Source organism: Periophthalmus magnuspinnatus, chromosome 6, assembly GCF_009829125.3.
Source record: "Periophthalmus magnuspinnatus isolate fPerMag1 chromosome 6, fPerMag1.2.pri, whole genome shotgun sequence".
Taxonomy (NCBI): Eukaryota; Metazoa; Chordata; class Actinopteri; order Gobiiformes; family Gobiidae; genus Periophthalmus; species Periophthalmus magnuspinnatus.
The window spans coordinates 734,747-755,331 of NC_047131.1; the positions used below are offsets into that span (position 1 = coordinate 734,747).

The 20,585-nt window shown below is 43.8% G+C and overlaps 1 protein-coding gene across 1 annotated transcript in view; it reads right to left on the bottom strand.

Annotated features, from left to right (window-relative positions):
- Positions 1-20,585, bottom strand: part of megf11 (multiple EGF-like-domains 11) — a 219,274-nt gene that overhangs the window by 132,070 nt on the left and 66,619 nt on the right. Inside the window, exon 6 of the mRNA XM_055222399.1 lies at positions 6,493-6,585. Coding sequence (XP_055078374.1) covers positions 6,493-6,585 — 93 coding nt within the window. The remainder of the gene's footprint in view (positions 1-6,492; positions 6,586-20,585) is intronic.

Below are 20,585 nucleotides of genomic sequence, written 5' to 3' on the forward strand. Positions count from 1 at the left end.
ATCTTCAGTTTGTGGGTTTGGCTCATTTACAGCTAATTTGACCCACTTTTTGTCCTTTGAATCATTTCTGTTTAGAGCTACTGTGAAAATGATGTGGTCACATTGAGCAGCAGTTAAAGGAGCCAATTTAGAGCCATGTTGCATATTACGAGTCGATGGAGCCGGAAGTGTTCCCTTGATCACGTCCAAGGCGGCTAGTAGGTTAGCTATGTCCATTTAAATATACAGTCTATGCTAACAGGTCAACTATGTCCATTTAAATATACAGTCTATGCTAACAGGTTAACTATGTCCATTTAAATATACAGTCTATGCTAACAGGTTAGCTATGCCCATTTATTTTCTCTTTAGAAGGATTCAGCCATAGACTGTATAGTCTATGGCTGAATCCTTCTAAAGAGAAAAATACTGAGTTGATCCCACTTCTAAAAATGAGATGATGATGACTCTGCTCTCGTTGCTGTTTCTGTTGTTTGTTTCTAGCCTGAAAATATCATAGAATTTGCTAAAACACCAGAGTTTGCTTTTCTGCCCTGGGTCAGTGACATTAAGTGTAATTATGAATAGTGTGGGGTGTGTTGAGTGTACATCTGTAGTGTTTGTGGTGTTTGTGTTGAGCGTACATCAGGCTGTGTGTTTGTGTTGAGTGTATATCTGTGGTGTTTGTGTTGAGTGTACATCAGGGTGTGTCTGTGTTGAGTGTACATCAGGCTGTGTGTTTGTGTTGAGGGTATATCTGGTGTTTGTGGTGTTTGTGTTGATGTTGAGTGTACATCAGGCTGTGTTTTTGTGGTGTTTGTGTTGGTGTTTGTGGTGCTTATGTTGGTGTTGTGTGTACATCAGGCTGTGTGTTTGTGGTGTTTGTGATGTGTGTGTTGGTGTTTGTGGTGTCTGTGTTGGTGTTTGTGGTGTTTGTATTGGTGTTTGTGTTGATGTTGCGTGTACATAATGCATCACATTCATCATTTACTGGAGCGAGCAGCAGCCTCAGAAGAGAGTCCTGTTTAAATGCATTTATAGTGTTTGTGTTGGTGTTTGTGTTTGTCTTGGAGTTTGTGTTGGTGTTTGTCTTGGTGTTTGTGGTGTTTGCAGTGTTTGTGTTGGTTTTTGTGCTGTTTGTGGTGTTTGCAGTGTTTGTGTTGGTGTTTGTGGTGTTTGTGGTGTTTGTGTTGGTGTTTGTGTTTGTGGTGTTGGGTTGGTGTTAGTTGTGTTTGCGGCATTTGGGTTGGTGTTTGTGGTGTTTACAGTGTTTGTGTTGGTGTTTATGATGATTGTGTTGTTGTTTGTGGTGTTTGTGTTGGTGCTTGTGGTGTTTATGGTGTTTGTGTTTATGGTGTTTGTGTTGGTGTTTGTGTTTATGGAGTTTGTGTGGGTGTTTGTGTTTATGTTGGTGTTTGTGGTGTTTGCGTTGGTGGTGTTTGGGTTAGTGTTTGGGTTAGTGTTTGTGGTGTTTGCGGTGTTTGTGTTGGTGTTTGTGGTATTTGTGTTCATACTTGTGGTGTTTGTCTTGTTGTTTGTGGTGTTTATGTTGATGTTTACAGTGTTTGTGTTTTTGTTTGCGTCGGTGTTTGTGGTGTTTGTGGTGTTTCTGTTGGTGTTTGAGTTGGTGTTTGGTGTTTGGATTGGTGTTTGTGGTGTTTGCAGTGTTTGGGTTGGTTTTTGTGGTGTTTGTGGTATTTGTGTTGGTGTTTGTGGTGTTTTTGATGTTTGGGTTGGTGTTTGTGGTGTTTGTGGTATTTGTGTTGGTGGTGTTTGCGGTGTTTGGGTTGGTGTTTGTGGTGTTTTCGGTGTTTGGGTTGGTGTTTGTGGTGTTTGCGGTGTTTGGGTTGGTGTTTATGGTGTTTGCGGTGTTTATGTTGGTGTTTGTGTTGGTGCTTGTGGTGTTTGTGTTGGTGTTTGTGTTTATGCTGGTGTTTGTGGTGTTTGCATTGGTGTTTGTGTTGGTGTTTGCGGTGTTTGTGGTGTTTGCGGTGTTTGGGTTGGTGTTTATGGTGGTTGCGGTGTTTATGTTGGTGTTTGTGTTGGTGCTTGTGGTGTTTGTGTTGGTGTTTGTGTTTATGCTGGTGTTTGTGGTGTTTGCATTGGTGTTTGTGTTGGTGTTTGCGGTGTTTGTGGTGTTTGCAGTGTTTGTGTTGGAGTTTGTGGTGTTTGTGTTGGTGTTTGTGGTGTCTGTGTTAGTGTTTGTGTTGGTGTTTGTGGTGTTTGCGGTATTTGTGTTGGTATTTGCGGTGTTTGTGTTGCGTGTACATAGTGCATCACATTCATCATTTACTGGAGCGAGCAGCAGCCTCAGAAGAGCATCCTGTTTGAATGCATTACGACCGCGCCTCACCAGACATTTTACATTTGCCTATTAAGTGTGATAGATTTCTTCTATACAACAAAAGGATGCTTCTCGGTTTACAAAGCTAAACTCTCCATTCCAGAGTCGCATTGATCCCGGCGTTCCCGAGCACACAGGGGCGTTCCTCAATAACACACGCTAATTTGCAGAAAGTGCGAGTGCTGCTACAGTTCAGTGTGTGCCCTGTTCCTCTCCCCAGACAGAGCCAACGTGTTATTATCTGACAGAGGAACACCAAATCAATCTAGTGCTCGCTGAAGCATTACGACTTTAAGAACATGTGCTAAATATACCTTAGAGCCTACTACAGGAGCCATCGCAGAGATATGAAAGCAGTTATTACACAGACATGTACTGACCCATCTGACAGGTTCATCACACAAATTAAATCAGCCATGCTTAAAGAATTCAACCATTGACGCACAAAGAATTTATATAACTTTGCAAACTTCAGAGTCCAAGAAACTCATAATGTCTCCCAATTTATACGGGTTTGATTCAATAACCACATCATATCCTGGAAAGTATTAGATTTTGTATTTTGCTTTATACGGCACAAATGCATAGACTGTATTTACCGCAGACAGCGATCAATAACATCACCAGTTTGGCAGCACACATCACAAATGGCTCCATCCCCACAGCACGCCTCGATCTGCAACGCGCTTTTTAAACAAATCAACTCTTCCACGTTATCGAGCCCAATATTTTCCACCATAATCCATTTTAACATTTAGATTTACAATCCAACAGGGGGCAGCAATGTTTGGGCTTTGGTTGTTTTTCAGAGAAAAGGGGTTTATTTATACAAAGAAGAATAAACACAGCAACAAGCATAGAAAAAAATAAAAATAAATAAAATAACAACATATGTGACACTATGGAACGGGTGGGTCAGAAACAAAAGCCTGTCCAGCCATAGTCTTGATGTGAAACGTGCAGAGTGAAGGGCTGGTTACTGCTCAACTATAAACATGCTGCGTTTATCTTGATCTACAAAAATGGAACAGAATCGTAATGTTCACAAAATGTATAAAAATAATAATCTGAATTTCTATCCTCTGTTTTGTGAGTGCAAAGTCACTTTTCACTGTCAGTGGAGCCATAAACTGTATATATAAATGGACATAGCTAACTTGCTAGCCACTGTGCTCCAAACAGGAAGTGATCTTGGGTGCACTTCCGACTCCATCAACTCTGGCTCCAATTCACTTTCTGTGTAAAAACTGTGTCCCCTCTCTCTGTAGCTGTTGCTGTCAGACTCATCATTTTGGTTTTAAATATTCGTATTAATCCACTCTACATGATCCTGGGGTTTTTATTTCACTATTGTGTCAAGAAATCAAGATATGAACATTAATAACAGACAAATCAGACGTCTTCTTTCCCTGAAGTCGCTCCCACTAGCAACAGGTTTTTGTGACAATGTTGCTAAGCACCCGCTCAGTGCTAAACCAGCGGTGCAGGCAGGAAGGGGCGTTACCTTCAACAGCCTTGCTCCAGATTGGCTCTTTGGTTGATATTATACTCACAGTCAGAATCCCAAATATGGGACTCTGATCCAGATTTGCCAGTATAACTGCTAGTCTCGATGAGCTTTATTTGGATCGCTGGTGACATCACATTCACTTATTTCACTTCTTTATAAAGTGTGTGCTCAAGACCCACAAAGTAAACACACTTTTAATGAACAGTGTTATGATGCATTTTTTGAGCCACTGTCGATGTCAAAATATGTTCCTCAGCATTAAAATCATGTTTGTTTATTTAATAGTGCAGAGGTGTTTAGGTTTACAGTATCAGGGCACTCCTAATCAATATTTTTAAATATAACAACTCAAATAAACAAAATTCTAGGTTATTCAGGATATGGGTTATTCAGGAGTTAAAATGGGTCAAGTTTTTTGGTCTGGCTGGAGAAGCTAGAAAAAAAGAAGAAACTGAATAAAAGTATGTGTTGTCATGGTGATTAGTGACATTAGTGACACACAGTGTTGTCATGGTGATTAGTGACATTAGTGACATACAGTGTTGTCATGGTGATTAGTGACATTAGTGACATAGTCAGCATCAGCTCCATTCAATTAAGCTCATTCTAAAGCAGCACATAAACTCAGGATACACCTCCTGTTTACTTCCCCAAGCCTCATACCTTTTGTTTTTGGATGTCCCGCTGTGGGCAGTGATCCGAGGTCAGCTCTGTGGCCTCGGGGTGGGAGCGAGGATGAGGAGAGGATGAGGAGGACTTGTGTTTGGACCTTATAGACAGCAGCAGACTCTCACTACCTTCTGCCCACAACGAGGAGCCTTCCCCGAGGCATCGCTTTCAAAACCAGGTCTTTGAACCACCTCCAGAACTGGGCTGAGGTACTGGGCTGTGTTTGGGCATCCTACACTATCGTCACGGAGACACTCTGAGCATATCTGCTGCTCGGCTGTACTTCACCGTTATCAAAACAGAGTGCAAATAAAACAGGGCAATGATTTTATCTGGTAAAGATTAATGCCACGGACCTTTCCACACGGCGTCGGCTCAGATTTACAGGCACAAAAACGCTGAAGCATTTGCACATCTCAAAAGGAGGGCAGATTTAATTTCTGAATTGGCACGCGGCTCTTTTCTGCAGATGAAAGCTGCAAATGAGAAAGTCTGGACTCCTGCCTGGGATGGATATCTACACTTATGAATAATGCCTTTTCTCAATCGTCAACTCTCTTCTACTAAAGTGGATTAGACCGGCACCTGCACGGCTCCCCCACAGAGGGCAGCGTCCCCCGGGACCCCCCTCTGCACACAGCTCTGTCACATCTGACTCCGCCCCCACGGGTCCCTGTGATTTACACATTGCACTAATCAGGAAATGGCTCTTGTGCAAATGAAAAAGCACAGATCTGTACAGTAATAGAGCAGATATTATTTTAGCTCCATTACTCATTTCTGAATATGCAAACGATCATAAATGTTTAATGCTGCAGCTGCAGATAAAACTATGGGTCAATGGGGCAGACGCAGAGACCTGAGACAGGGTCAAGTGCTGAGAAGCTTTCTGTTCAATTTAAAGTCACAACATGGAACTTTCTGGAGGTGGGGCCTGGTCATCTGACTGATTCTATGGAAAATTCTCCATGGAGATAGATGGGTTTATGTCATACTGTCGAATATTATCATCAAGCAGGGCCTTTCTCCAGGTCAGGTTGAGTAGATGTGAGCTCACAGTAAAGATGCATGTTTGTTTTATTTTTTTTTACAAACAAAATTATCCATATTTAAATTTCAGTCAATTTTTTCCTAAAAGGTTACCTGGCGGGCTTTTAAATATTTTTGAATAGATTGTAACTCTCAAACATTAGGCTGATTACAGAGTGGACACTCCTCTACGCTCTGTGCTCCCAGTGAACACACAACAATGGCTGTGTTTGGTATCGATCCCCCACACGACAGCAGCAAAGGACCACGTCATCATGATTAGGACATAACACAGCTCCAAGCACACGCAGGGGGACCACACACGCATCCACACTCCCATTCAGCCATCCTCCCACGCTCCCACCTACGCTCCCACTCACGCTCCCACCCACGCTCCCATCCACGCTCCCATCCACACTCCCACCCACGCTCCCACCTACGCTCCCACCTACGCTCCCACCCACGCTCCCATTCACGCTCCCACCCACGCTCCCACCCACGCTCCCACCCACGCTCCCATCCACGCTCCCACCCACGCTCCCATCCACGCTCCCACCCAAGCTCCCACCCACGCTCCCATCTACGCTCCCACCCACGCTCCCACCCACGCTCCCACCCACGCTCCCACCCAAGCTCCCATTCACCCTCCCACCCACGCTCCCACCCACGCTCCCACCCACGCTCCCACCCACGCTCCCACCCACGCTCCCACCCAAGCTCCCACCCACGCTCCCACCCACGCTCCCACCCAAGCTCCCATTCACGCTCCCACCCATGGTCCAGACCCATCAGGCAAATCACTTTCAGCAAATGAGAATGAATTCATTGAGCCTTACCTGTTCCATTGGCTGTGTTTGCTATAGAAGAGAGGACACACAGCTAAGCAGCTTTGAGATACAAGTGCATTCAAACAGGATTCACTGTAGACTCTTTAAGGGTCAAGGGGGTAAAGGTCACTCACCACTGGAGCAGTCCAGTCCTCCCCAGCCCGGCTCGCACTGGCACGTGTCTGGAGAGATGCAACGGCCGTGGACACACTCCTCCGAGCACAGAGCTGCACACAAGACGAGAATATTCACCTCAGTGAGTCCAGCTTAAATAACACAAGAGCAGCTCATTTACACGGACACGGTCACAGTTTTATACAGCACTTTACCCCCGTCAAGGCTCAGACCCACTCACATGCACACACACCAGTGTACACAGGGGGTGAGGTGGGGTAAGTATCTTGCCCAAGGACACACTCTCGAAGGATTCGGCAGCGTGGTGTAGTCATTTTGGTAAAAAATGTTTTAAAAAGTGCTCTTCTTCTTCTGATGTGCAGCAATCTATAGGGGGCGCTGACAACATGCGGCGCTTTGTTGTGATGATGTTTACGGCGACATCAGCTCTCATTGGGCACTGCAGTTTTCTAATGCGGAAGTCAGCGGACTTGTTTCTTTAAGTGTCTTTAAGTCTTTAAGTAGTTTTAGATGAATATTGTGATTTAAAATGTGTAAATTATAACATAATGATCCATTTTGAGTAATATTATTTAGACGTGACACATTCTGGACACTGGACTCTCGTTTGCTTCTGCTTCTGGACGTAAAGGGCCATTGAGGTCACACTCTGTTTATTGAGTTAATTGATGAGGAGAATAAGATGAGCCTCTCCAGAAGACTCTGATTAGATTTGAAATATTTGTTCCAGTTTTCAGTGCAACTAGTGAGAATTGCGTTGTGTTCATTAATGTTTTTGTAATATACAGTCCGTTTGCTGGACGCCTCAAAGCGCCTGTTCAGTCCTTCCACTGTTTTGAAAATGTAAAAAGGGATTACTGCAGTAAAACTTTCAACAGTGTAATAAACTTTAGATTTATACAACGTACTTTTGGAGGTGAAATGAAAGCTGTTTGTGTTTGGCACTGAGATGGAGATGTGTAATTAGAAAACTTTACTTAAACACACAATATAAAACACTATTTAGAACAAGACACAGGGAGTTAAGGAAATCCAAATCTGACTCCACAATCTCCACTGTCTCACGCACCTATATATTAGTTTTTTCACTCTAAATGCACTAATGGGATTTTAGTGTAGATCCATAAAAACATGGTCGAGAGTTTAGGCTGTACTCCACTTAAGATGATTAATCGACTGGTAAAAGCTCTTCAAATGATCATAGTCTCACTCAAAAAACAAAATCTGTTAATAGAGAAGTCCGAGTAAACAGCATTTTTATATGAGATAAAGAAGATGAAACTGTCCCGTCACGACCAAAACTCCACCAAAACTCACTCCATGTATTTAACTCCCTGCCATGGTCCCATAGACTGTTTATATAAATGGACATAGCTAACCTGCTAGTTTCTGTGTTCCAAACAGGAGGTGATCATGGGTGCACTTGTGACTCCATCAACTCTGGCTCCAGTTCAAAAACTGTGGCTCCTCTCTCTGTAACTGCTGCTGTCAGACTTGTCATTTTGGTCTTAAAATGTTCGTATTAACCCGCTCTACATGATCCTGGGGTTTTTATTTCACTATTATATCTGTAAATCAAGATATGAACATTAATAACAGACAAATCAGGCATCTTCTTTCCCCTAGGTCGCTTTCATTAGCAACAGGTTTGTTTGACAGTGTTGCTAAGTGCCCACTCCCTGACAGAACAGTGGTGTGGACGGGAAGGGGCATTAGTAATAACCACAAGATGTATCATTTTAATTAAAGACTATTTCTGAAACTTTATAAACCGCAAAGTTATGAAAACATTTCAGAGAATCTTATGTTTTAAATGGCCTTTATGGATTTAACACAACCACATTATAGATAATAGTTAGCATGTAGCTAGTTAGCATGTAGCTGGTTTGCCTCTGCGATGCCTTTGAACTCCAATTTTGAATTTTTGGTCTATGGGAAAAATTAATAGAAGATGTACATAATAATAATAATAATACTAATAATAATACTACTACTACTACTAATAATAATAATAATAATACTGGACTTCAGTGCTCTGTGGACTGGACTTGATTGCTCTGTGGACTGGAGCACTCTGTGGACTGGATTGGAGCACTCTGTGGACTGGATTGGAGCGCTCTGTGGACTGGAGCGCTCTGTGGACTGGACTGGCGCGCTCTGTGGACTGGACTGGCGCGCTCTGTGGACAGGACTGGAGCACTCTGTGGACTGGACTGGCGCGCTCTGTGGACAGGACTGGAGCGCTCTGTGGACTGGAGCGCTCTGTGGACTGGAGCGCTCTGTGGACAGGACTGGAGCGCTCTGTGGACTGGAGCACTCTGTGGACTGGACTGGCGCGCTCTGTGGACAGGACTGGAGCACTGGTGGTCTGTGGACTGGTGCCTTGAGCTGGGAGCAGGCCAGCTCTTATTAAACACACATTATAACTTCTCAGATAGTTTCCAGGTTCTGCAAAATATATTTCAGATCTTTAAACTCACTGTACCTGATTTTATTGTCTTAAAAATGTGAGCTTGTTCATTTTAAACAGTTTGGTCCAAAGTTTCTCCTGACTTTTACATTCAGAGTGTCCTCATGTCATTGTGATGAGTTTATGAGCACTTTTCACAGCTCTCAGAGACCGGTCCAGACTTTTGCTGTGACAGTAATGCTAACAACACTTAGCATGCTAACACCCACTACCTGATTATAGAACAATAACCCTAAAAACCAAGACAAAGGAGAAAGTGACCGGGTCATGAAGGGCAATATGACTCTACTCTCTGATCTCTGTTCTAATGTTGTTTCCTCATCGCAAACATACCTGAAGTCGTGTTTTGTTTCATTCACACATGTTTAATACACAGACCCTGCATATTTAGGCAGTTCTTCTCTCAAACTGAAAACACTCTGTTCCACCTTGTGATGTCATGTGGTAATACAGAAGATGCTACACTGTGTTTTTAAACTCCATACACCTTCACTAGAATCATTTGGATCATTTCTGCCCTGGAATTGCCAATCTCTACTTAACTAAAGGTAAAAGGAGCTGTTAACTTGAAAACTATCACTTCATGACATCACAAGGTGGAAGAGAGGGTTTTCAGCTTTGGAGATGCAGACAGGGTTACTAAATGGTTACTCAAACATGTGTGAATGAAACAAACACAAATCCAGGTCTGTTTTTAAGGAGGGAACAGCATTAGAACATGGAGCTCACAGGAGTCAGTTTTGTGTCATATAGGAGCTTTAATGTTGTGAGATCCTTCTCTCGTGGTTTGATCGGTGGTTGGTAAAGCAGCTGTTGTGGTGCAGCAGTTTGGTGGAGGTGTTTCATGGCTGAGCTCACTCACAGGGCACACACACAACAAGCACACATACACTGGGCTCGCACACACACTGGGCGCATAAAATGGCCACACACCGGGCTCGCACACACCAGGCACACACACTGGGAACACACACACAGGGCGCACACACACACACAGGGCATACACACACATACAACAGGCCCTCATACACTGGGCTCTCCACCCTGGGCACACACACCAGGCACACACACACCGCGCTCTCGTCGGCAGTGCTCTGACCAGTCACTGGTGACTCGTCTGATCTGCCGCTTTTTGTCATAGACGCTGCCGTTTCCTCGATCATTCATATTGAGCAACACTGTGGCCCATTGATTGAACAGGCATTAGTATTCCTGGAGCATCTTCACAAGTTGGAAGTTTGGATCTGCCGGATAATAAAATGACCTACATGGAGTTTTGTGCCACTGTGCCAGTTTTGCGAAAGCAGAGCGGGTAGGAGCAGCACAACGCCGGCTCTTAGCATGAATAAATCTGCGATGCTCCAAGGTCATGAGGCTGAGACAAAGATCTTACTGCAGAAAGATGGAGACACCAGGAGGGAGACAGCAGCCTGATGGGAATCTCAGCTCTACAGACAGTCCAAGGACGGCCAACCACAGCCTTAACTGATCACGGTCCAGCCAACGTCCAGCTCACGTCCAGCCCACATCCAGCCAACGTCCAGCTTCTAATGGTCTAATGGTATTATCAGGACTGCTACAAGTACAGAGGCTTTTACCTGCGCTACTGCATCTGGAAGACAATTATATATATATGTGTGTGTGTCACACTGTAAGAGCTGTGTTTTTGTTATTCTTACTCACACTGTGCCAATTTAATAAAGGATCTGTGTCTGAACATTTCCAAATAAAAGAGTAACTGCACCAGAATATATGTACTCACAATGAGTATTCAGAAAATATATACTCACAATGAGTATTCAGAATATATATACTCACAATGAGTATTCATAATATATGTAGTCACAATGAGTATTCAGAAAATACGTACTCACAATGAGTATCCAGATACATATTTCCAGTACAGTTACTGCACCATCTGTATTTTAAAACCAAAAACACAGAATAAAGATGGAACAACAACGTTTTTTATCTGTTTAGTTTTTCATATTTATATATTTGGTATAAACATTATGTCATGTGATTGGAACATTTTGTGGCACACGCCACATCAGTGGTTTGGATTAGGACATCTCTAGTGGCAGTGGCGGGGAGTGAACCATTTTAAATGTCAAATTTGCCTTATACTTGCCATGAACATCACAATAACAGATGGCTCATTGGCCATGGAAGGAACTAAATGTTACAGTGAGCACAAGGCCAGAGTGTGAGAGATTTATCTGGTTTCATTTTCTGTTCAGAACAAAACAAAGTCAAACTGTCAAAACTCAAAAGGTCCTATATTATGTGGAGCACTTCCTGTATTACCACATGATGACATCACAAGGTGAAACAGTGTTTTCAGTTTGAGAGAAGAAGGTTTGCATGTTTGTGTGTTACACATATGTGAATAAAACAAAACACAACTCCAGGTCTGTTTCTGATGAGGAAACAACAATAATAATAATAACAATGGCTTACACTTGCAATGTGCTTTACACGCTTGTCAAAGTCTCTCAAAGCGCTACACTATAGTCATTATTCATTTCCACACTTGGTGATGGTAACTACTACTATTGTAGCCACAGCTGCCCTGGGGCAGACTGATGGAAGCAAGGCTGTCAGTCTGCACCATCGGACCCTCCGACCACCACCAATCATTCGCGCACACACCACTTTCACACATAATGTGCGTGGGACACAACGACGCTTGCTTGCTTGCTTGCTTCAAGCGGGAATCGATCATCCAACCTTCGGGTTGGGGGACACTCTAACCACTCAGCCACTGTCACCCCAATAGAACAGAGATCAAAGAATAGAGGAACATGGACCTTTAAGGCTGAAAGCTCTTCGTCAGTCTAATATAAAATGACTATATAAATGGAATTATGGTCCTTTAAAGTGTAGCTCCTTGCTCCTTTATCCAGAAAAACTGGGACATGGATGTGTTTGTCGTCATGGTCTTCTCATTGTGTAATTATTCCAGAGCTCGTCACCTCAGCTTTAGCTCTGATCCACAATAATTGGCTCTTGAGTTCTCGCGCAGGGGTTTGCATTAATTTGATGACCTCTGATCTGTCTTCAGTCATTACATTCAGAGCGACCGCCCCACCATCACCAGTCAGCGCCTCATTTCACTCCATAAGTTTGATTAGTGAGGGCCAGCCAAAGCTATCGGAACTTAAGGGGCCGATGCTCCAGCTGCGACTCTCCTCTGTGACTTTTCCTGACACTGGAGTACGCAGCTATCCATCCCTCGGAAAATGACTGCGGACTCAGAATTAGGATGTTTTCAACATGACAAAAAAAAAGACATCACTTTTTTCATAAATGGTAAACCACTCCCCTATTCACACCCCAGTGTGCAGTGGTCCTTTGCTATATCGCGGTTCATCTTTCGCAGTCTTGCTGTTTCGTGGATTATTTTTAGTGCAGTCCAAGGGACTGCAGACAACCGTCAATCAATCTCCTCCGTGCCACGTCTCCTGTACAGCACAGAATGCGTTCACCCAAGTTTACATAAATCTTCGGTCAACACTGCAATAGAGCAGCGCCAAGACGAAGAGGCTCGGTGAGAAGATGTGTGAAATACATCAAGTCACTATTAATTAATTAAAAATGCCTGTCTGAGAAAAGTGTATAAAGTGTGTGGTGAGGGGCTTTACAGCCTTAAAACATGTATAATAATTGTAAAAAAAATACTTCCTACCTCGTCGATTTCATCTATTGTGTGTTATTTTTGGAGTGTAACCCCTGTGATAGATGACGGACCACTGTACACAGACACTGGGGTGAGGGGGGTTAAGAGTCTTGCCCAAGAACACGATGCATTCATCTGTAGGAGCTGGAATTTCACAGCCAACCTGTGGGTCAGTGGATCTGACTGCTCAGCAAGGAGCCGCTGTCATCATTAGTTTCAGTAAACATTTCCTGGACTTTAACCACAGACATAGATATTAAACCCCTCCCATCATCACATGGATGATCAAACTAAACACACAAAGCTCGTCAGAATGTCAGGGGACAACATTCTGCTCAAACTACGACTCTCCTCTGCAGAGGCGGAAGGTGACAAGTAGTCAAGTACAAGTAGTATAGTACTGTGCTGTAAGTAGAGTTTTTACTTTTGCTTCACCACACTTGAGAGCAGTAACTGTACTTTCTACTTATTTTGACCATGTTTGTGGAAACATCCTGACTAAAGTTTTCGAGTTCACACTTTGGCTTTGAGCAAAATAAAAATAAATACACAAAATTCAGAAGAAAAATTAAGAAACTGATGTGTATTGTTACTGTTCATTTTAATCTATATCTCCACATCTACACTTTAACCCTATTGTGGCAGATGCCATCGCCGCCAATAGACTTGCAGTTGCAGACTTTCCATTACCGTAACTCTGCAACCAGTTGTGCTTCATGTAAATTCAAAAGGCATCTCAAAGCAGAGGAATAAGGCTCTTTAAATATTTTACTATTGTTACGGTAATGCGCTTACGTCGCCCTCGAAGATGACCAATCAGAGCGCAGGTGCCACCGGGATTCTCCCAGTCAGTTATTGTGTTATTATGTATTAAGTATATTATGTGTCAAAGGAAAAATATGGATGGATATGTAAAATAGAGGTAGTTGTGTGAAAAAATGCAGTACATTCTGATACTTCTTATAACATGATTTTTATGGCTAAAAAAGAAAAGTCTAGGCGAGCTATACTGGTCTATAATGTGGTCAGTCCTTAAAGGGTTAACATGATTTTTATGGCTAAAAAAGAAAAGTCTAGGCAAGCTATACTGGTCTATAATGTGCTAAGTCAGGAGTGTCCAGACCTTTCTCATTAAGGGCCATATATAAAAACACGGACAAAGGTGAGGGCCGATTGAGGGCCATAGACTGGTCGCTAATAGAGTGAATACTTCAAATCTGTGTGTTTATTACAAGTTAGACTGAACCACTTGACCTTTATTCATGCTTACATCCTCAATGGGAAACATTTACAGTAAAAGGTACTGTTTAAAGTACTACGGGCCAATTCATCAGGAAGCTTGAGGGCCAAGAAAAATTGGTCTGAGGGCTGCATTTGGCCCCTGAGCCACAGTTTGGGCATGTCTGTCCTTAAAAGGGTCTTAACAAATGAACAACACTTGTGTGAAATACTTTTACGTTTTACTCTTAAAGTGCATTTTAAACAGGTACTTTAATATTTTTACTTGAGTAACTTTTTACCTCTGTGTCTGTACTTGAGTCCTTGACCCACCGCTGTCAAGCTGTGACCCAGCGCAGACATCCATTCCTTCCACAGCTCCTCCCAAAATGACTGCAGTTCGGGAATTAACCAAGTTTTGGAAGAGGGAAAAGTTTGAGGTTTGAGCCTTGCACATTTGATGATCAGTGAGATGATGAGATCTAGGCAGAAGAGCCACTCGTCGCCTTTGATTCTTTTTCATTTTTTAGCTTTGTTGCGTTTTTTAAGCGCTTCAAAGATTTTTAAAATAAATGATTCTGAGCTCGGGAGTTGGGAAGGAGCCGTGGAAAAGCACAGCTCTGCTCTAATGTGCCACAAATGTCAGAAATTGAATCGTGCTGTAAACTGACTCATGTGTAAAAATGACTATACTTTCACTAAAACTACTTTATCAGACCAGGAAGAATATTAAATGTATTAACATAGGCCGACAATCGCCAATTAGTTCCATTGTTCCGAGCGCTGATAGCACCACGGCGTAATGAGAGAGATTAGCCTTTTATCTCGATGAAAGAACCCATTTTCCGACAGATTCTTCAGACACGAGTTAAGCACAGCGATTCATGAATTTAAATGAAAATGAAAGACCTACCTCCTCCTTTATGAAGCCGTCCCTTCAGTCCACAGCTCAGATCTCAAGAGAAGCCTCACCATATTCCAAACTTGATTTCCATATTTTTTCAGGCTGTTTTAAAAGGCTCTGACGCATTTGCATGTCCCTGTTCGTGCTGATCAGAATTTGCTGATTGAAACGAAATAAAACCAACTCACGGCGGCGGTGACATTGGATTTGTCTCGTCTTCTCTTTGAATCCCACGGACTCATTGATTACAGGTAGTCGATGAGGTGCCTTCGTCAGCACAAATCCTCAAGCCCGCTCTATCCGTCCGCTTCAATTAGACAGTCCTCTGCCAGCAGCTCACAATCTTTTGAATTATTTTTGAATCTCCGGTTTACCGTTTCTGCCGCAGGAGCATTTCTGCGATTAGGCTCGGCCGGGTGCTCCAGGTTCTCCTGCTGTTTTGAGGACTCTAATGGAGGATGATTGAGTGATGATCTATAGTTTCAGTGTGGGGCCCTGGCCAGGCTCCTCTGACCCCACTGACCCTTGGCTCTGCCTCAGGCTTCTCTCTGTTTAACAAACTTCAGACACACTGGCCTCCTGCCCTCTCGGGCTCTGAGCGCAGCATGGAGCAGCAAACACAACACAGGAACTTTGAGATGAGAAAGAATCTTGTACTGTTACCTTTAGAGTTTGAGTTCAGCTGCAGTCAGCCAGGTCTACTGGTACAAAAGGGTCTACAGGTGCAAAAGGGTCTACACCTCATTTGAGATGGGATAAGCAGTGACACATAATAGAAGTGTGGTCTTTGCTCCTGTTTGAAACTCAAACCTTCATCAGTCTGGACCTGCTGCTTTTATTGTCACATAACACATGTTGAGTGTTATTTTAACACTGAAGTATAACTGTAGCACTTTTATAATCAATTGTATTTAATTATAAATAATATTTATTTTTTGTGTGACCTTGAAGCCCTTTGTCATGTAACCTTGAAAAATAATCTATTAGAATAAAAATTTAAAATTAAACAAAGTTAACGCACTGAATCGGTCAGTGTACTTTAAGGAGCCACCAGACCACAGACTGTGTAAAGAAGTGGACCAAGTGAGTGTGACGTCACCCGCAGCATTCGGCTCCAAATGAAGCTCCTCAAGGTTAGCAGTTCCATATTTGAAGCTCCGGCCGTGAGTATGATAGCAACGAAAGAGCCAATCTGGAGCGAGGCTGTTGAAGGTAACGCCCCTCTCCCCCTGCACCGCTGGTTTAGCGGGGAGCAGGGGCTTAGCTTTATTCTTTGTTGTTAATCTAATTTAAAATACTCTGTATCTGTCGTAACCGGTGGGGTTGGAAGGACCAAAGACGTGCAGACTCGGGGCAGAATTAGAGTGTTTATTTACAAAATGGTGAAATTCAGTTCAAACACAATAATTAATCTAGCGGGGAACAGGAGCCAGAGTCCAGGGCAGGATCCAGGAGCGGAGCGCGCGGTACGGCGCCGGAGCAAGGTGCAGAGGACGAGCCGGGGTCCGGGAACGTGGACCACAGAGGCAAAGACCAGTGGACCAGAGCCAGGGGAAGGAGTAGGGTGCAGGGTGAGGTCCAGGGGTGTAGTGTGCAGGGGATAAGATGAAACGGAACCATACCAGGTCGGGGAAGCCAGGCGGGAGCGGAGCCAGGAGTGCGGGAGCTGGAGCAGTGAAGGAGAGAGGATGTGGATGATGATACGCAGATGAACCGGCACCGAGCAGGATGTAGATAAGCAGATGATCTCGCACTGAGTGTCTGGTCCTGGCTCCACTTATGCTCCGCAGCAGGTGGAGGTAACTGCGCTGATGCGCTCCAGGTGTGTGCGGGAGGAGCCAGGAACTCCGCCCAGTTCCAGGCTCAGACAGGTGAGGGGAGGAGGAGAGCACACAGGGAGACAGAAAATACAGGCATCATGACAATACCCTCCACACCACACTGTTTGTAGTTTCACTCTTTTACTCTTCTATTGCACCTAAATAAACAATAAAAAGGATCTCTCTTTATAAAGAATCACTTTTATCACTTTTCCTGTAATAATTTGAAGAGTGCAAAATATTCAAGCAAAACATCATATTCATGGATTTCAGCTTCTGTTATATGCAACATTTTGAGGACCTTATCCCCTTTAAGTATATATAAGGCCTTTAAGTTCATCTCATCAGCAATGCAATTCACATGTTGTCCCCTGTCCCACTCCCCCTGTGGAGTGTAACTCTTTCAGATACCCCGATGACAGCTGGACCCTTTCCTCCCCCCTGCCTGGCCCTCCTCCTCGCCTGGCTCTCATCCTCCTCGCCTGGCCCTCCTCGCCTGGCCCTCCTCCGCCCCCCTCCCTCCTCCTCACCTGGCCGATTTTTCTTGTTTTGTCTGATTTTTCCTGTTGTTTTGTTTTTGTGTGTAGGCAGCACGGTGGCTGAGTGGCAACACTCATGCCTCACAGCAAGAGGGTTTGGTTCGATCCCCGGGTCGCCCAGGCCCTTCTGTGTGGAGTTTTTCATGTTTCTCCCCGTGTCTGGATGGGTTTCCTCCGGGTACTCCGGTTTCCCCCATCAACCAAAACATGAACGCCCTTCGAGACAACTGTTGTTGTGATTTTGGGCGTTACAAAAATAAATGAATTGAATTGAATTGAATCTCTATGGCAATGGTACAAATTTATCTTTAAAGGGCTGAAAGTTGCACATTCTCAAGTGCTGAATGTTAAACCCAAAAATGACAATTATTAAAATGTTTAAAGAGTTGCACATCTTCAGTTTATTAAAACTATCAGTACAGAAAAAAGTATATACTCTCATAGTTAAAGCTAATGCATCAGAGCATACTCACTATTAGTATACACAGAAGTATACAGTGTTCCCTCGCTATACCGTGGTTCAATTTTCGCGGTCTCACAGATTTTTTTCTGTGCAATTTTGCATGCTTTTTTATACGTGTATGAAGGCGCATTTGCGTCCTGATTGGCATCTCCTGTACAGTACAGAATGCGTTAAGCCAAATTTACATAAATGTTCGATGCTAGCAGTGTGACTCTGAAACACTGGGGCGTAAAGAATGCGCTGGATGTCTCTCGTTGGACACCTTTGCATTTGAGGACAAATGCCTCCGATGCGCTTCATGGATGCTCTGGATGCACGTCATCTTGACGTGTGTCCAGGGCGTGCGTTGCGGTCTGCGAGTGTCTTTGGATGTTTTTCTTTTCCCTGTGTCTTTGTGAATGCTGCAAACTAGGTTGAGAGAGTGACCTTAGTGTATTTATTACATAAATCCATCAACAGAGATGATCGGCTCTGCGGAGTGCCTGGGTCCGTGAGCCAGTGCACCCAGCATAATTAAGTTGCCGCTAGTTAGTAGCTGATGTCTTTCTACCTTTTCTGGATAATGACGTCGCTTTGTCACTGGAGCGTAGTCCCTGATTGGTTGACGCTGCACGTCAAACGCTAAGAAGTTCAGCTTTTTTTACTTTTGGACGAGCAAACAGGACGTCTGGGGCCTGAATACTCAACACACGCTGCATCAATGCCAGATTCGTGCTGCTCTGGCGCTTTGAAATGTGCTGCAGAAACGGAGCATGCACGTCCACGAGACTTTGCATGTGAACTCAACATAAAGAAGGAGAAAAATAACATAAGGACGACAGCAGCAATATGTTTTAACAAAGATGCAAAAAGGGTTGCAACCATCATAGAGTCTGCTTTAGCTTTGTGGATCAGTGACTGCAGGCCAGGACGAAGAGGTGGAGGTCAAAGGAACTGTGAAAACACGTGAGTCACTATTAATCATTTCTTTTGTGTCCAACCTCGTAGGTTGACCATTAAAACCGAGGGAACACTGTATACTCACATATTGAGGAGAGAGTGTACTATCAGTATAAACAGAAGTATACACTCACACAGCTAACACAAACGCATCAGAGCATTCTATCAGTACAGACAGAAGTATATATTCACACAGCTAACGCTAACACATCAGAGCATACTATCGGTACAGACAGAAGTATATATTCACACAGCTAACGCTAACACATCCGCGCGTACTATCAGTACAGACAGAAGTATATACTCACATAGCTAAAGCTAACGCATTAGAGCGTACTCACTATCAGTACAGACAGAAGTATATTCTCTATCAGCTAATGCATCAGAGCATACTCACTATCAGTACAGACAGAAGTATATACTCACACAGCTAACGCTAACACATCAGAGCATACTATCAGTACAGACAGAAGTATATTCTCTATCAGCTAATGCATCAGAGCATACTCACTATCAGTATAGACAGAAGTGTATACTCTCACAGCTAACACGTGCACATTTTAATAAATATATACACATTTTCATAAATATATGCACGTTTTCATGCACGATCTAGAGACACATTGTTTGTTCCAATTTTCCAATACGAGTGAATGTTCCGGACAGGGATCATTCCAGGTACACAGCTCACTTAAGACCAGAATGGAAGAATACTGGAGTACAATGTATTTAGTCACAGAATACGGAATACTACAGTAAAAAGTACTTGAAGTATTTTGGTCTATGGTCCAGTCAGAGGACAGCAACCACAACAGCACAACTTTAGATTATTATTATTATTATTATTATTATTATTATTATTATTATTATTATTATTATATTTTTGTCCCTGCTTAGACTGCTGCCCCTGCGACCCAGTCCCGGATAAGCGGAAGAAAATGGATGGATGGATGGATGGATGGATATTTTTGTCACTGATTTTGTGCCTAAACTGTGTGGTACTGCAGTGTAGTCTTTTTATTTTAGAAAAGTAACAGTACTCTGTATACCACCAATTGAAAGAGTAACTGTACTAGATTACAGTTACTCTAAATTATTCAGATTACATATCCACGTGTTCATTTCCCAGATGGTTTAACGAGTGGGAGAAAACCCCTTTTAGACTTCCTCTCCTCCCATGATCCTTCAGTTTTATGACCACACTGCACTAACAATTTACAGGAGGTTTACATTACACAGTAAACAAGTATGTCACATTACACTGCAAATGAGTGTTACAGAAAACAAGCGTGTTACATTACACAGTAAACGAGTGTGCAGGAACAGACAGAGAGGAATTCATTTGGGTTTGATTGACTCCATAACGCCCCCTTTTGTCGCTGCATGCAAAACAGCCTGGGGACAACAAATCTCTTAATCCTGAGTGAGAGCGATGGGATTACAGGGGCTGGAGGAGTTTGCGTAGGCAGCAGAAAACAAAAGTGCCCCCTATGCCCCCGGCCCACTGAACCTGGAGGTGCACTGCAGGTGAGCCCCTCCCTCACAATAACACAGGACCACACAACAGGTGAGCCCCTCCCTCCCAATAACACAGGACCACTCAGCAGGTGAGCCCCTCCCTCCCAATAACACAGGACCACACAACAGGTGAGCCCCTCCCTCCCAATAACACAGGACCACACGACAGGTGAGCCTCTCCCTCACAATAACACAGGACCACACGACAGGTGAGCCCCTCCCTCCCAATAACACAGGACCACTCAGCAGGTGAGCCCCTCCCTCCCAATAACACAGGACCACACAACAGGTGAGCCCCTCCCTCCCAATAACACAGGACCACACGACAGGTGAGCCTCTCCCTCACAATAACACAGGACCACACGACAGGTGAGCCCCTCCCTCCCAATAACACAGGACCACTCAGCAGGTGAGCCCCTCCCTCCCAATAACACAGGACCACACAACAGGTGAGCCCCTCCCTCCCAATAACACAGGACCACACGGCAGGTGAGCCCCTCCCTCACAATAACACAGGACCACTCAGCAGGTGAGCCCCTCCC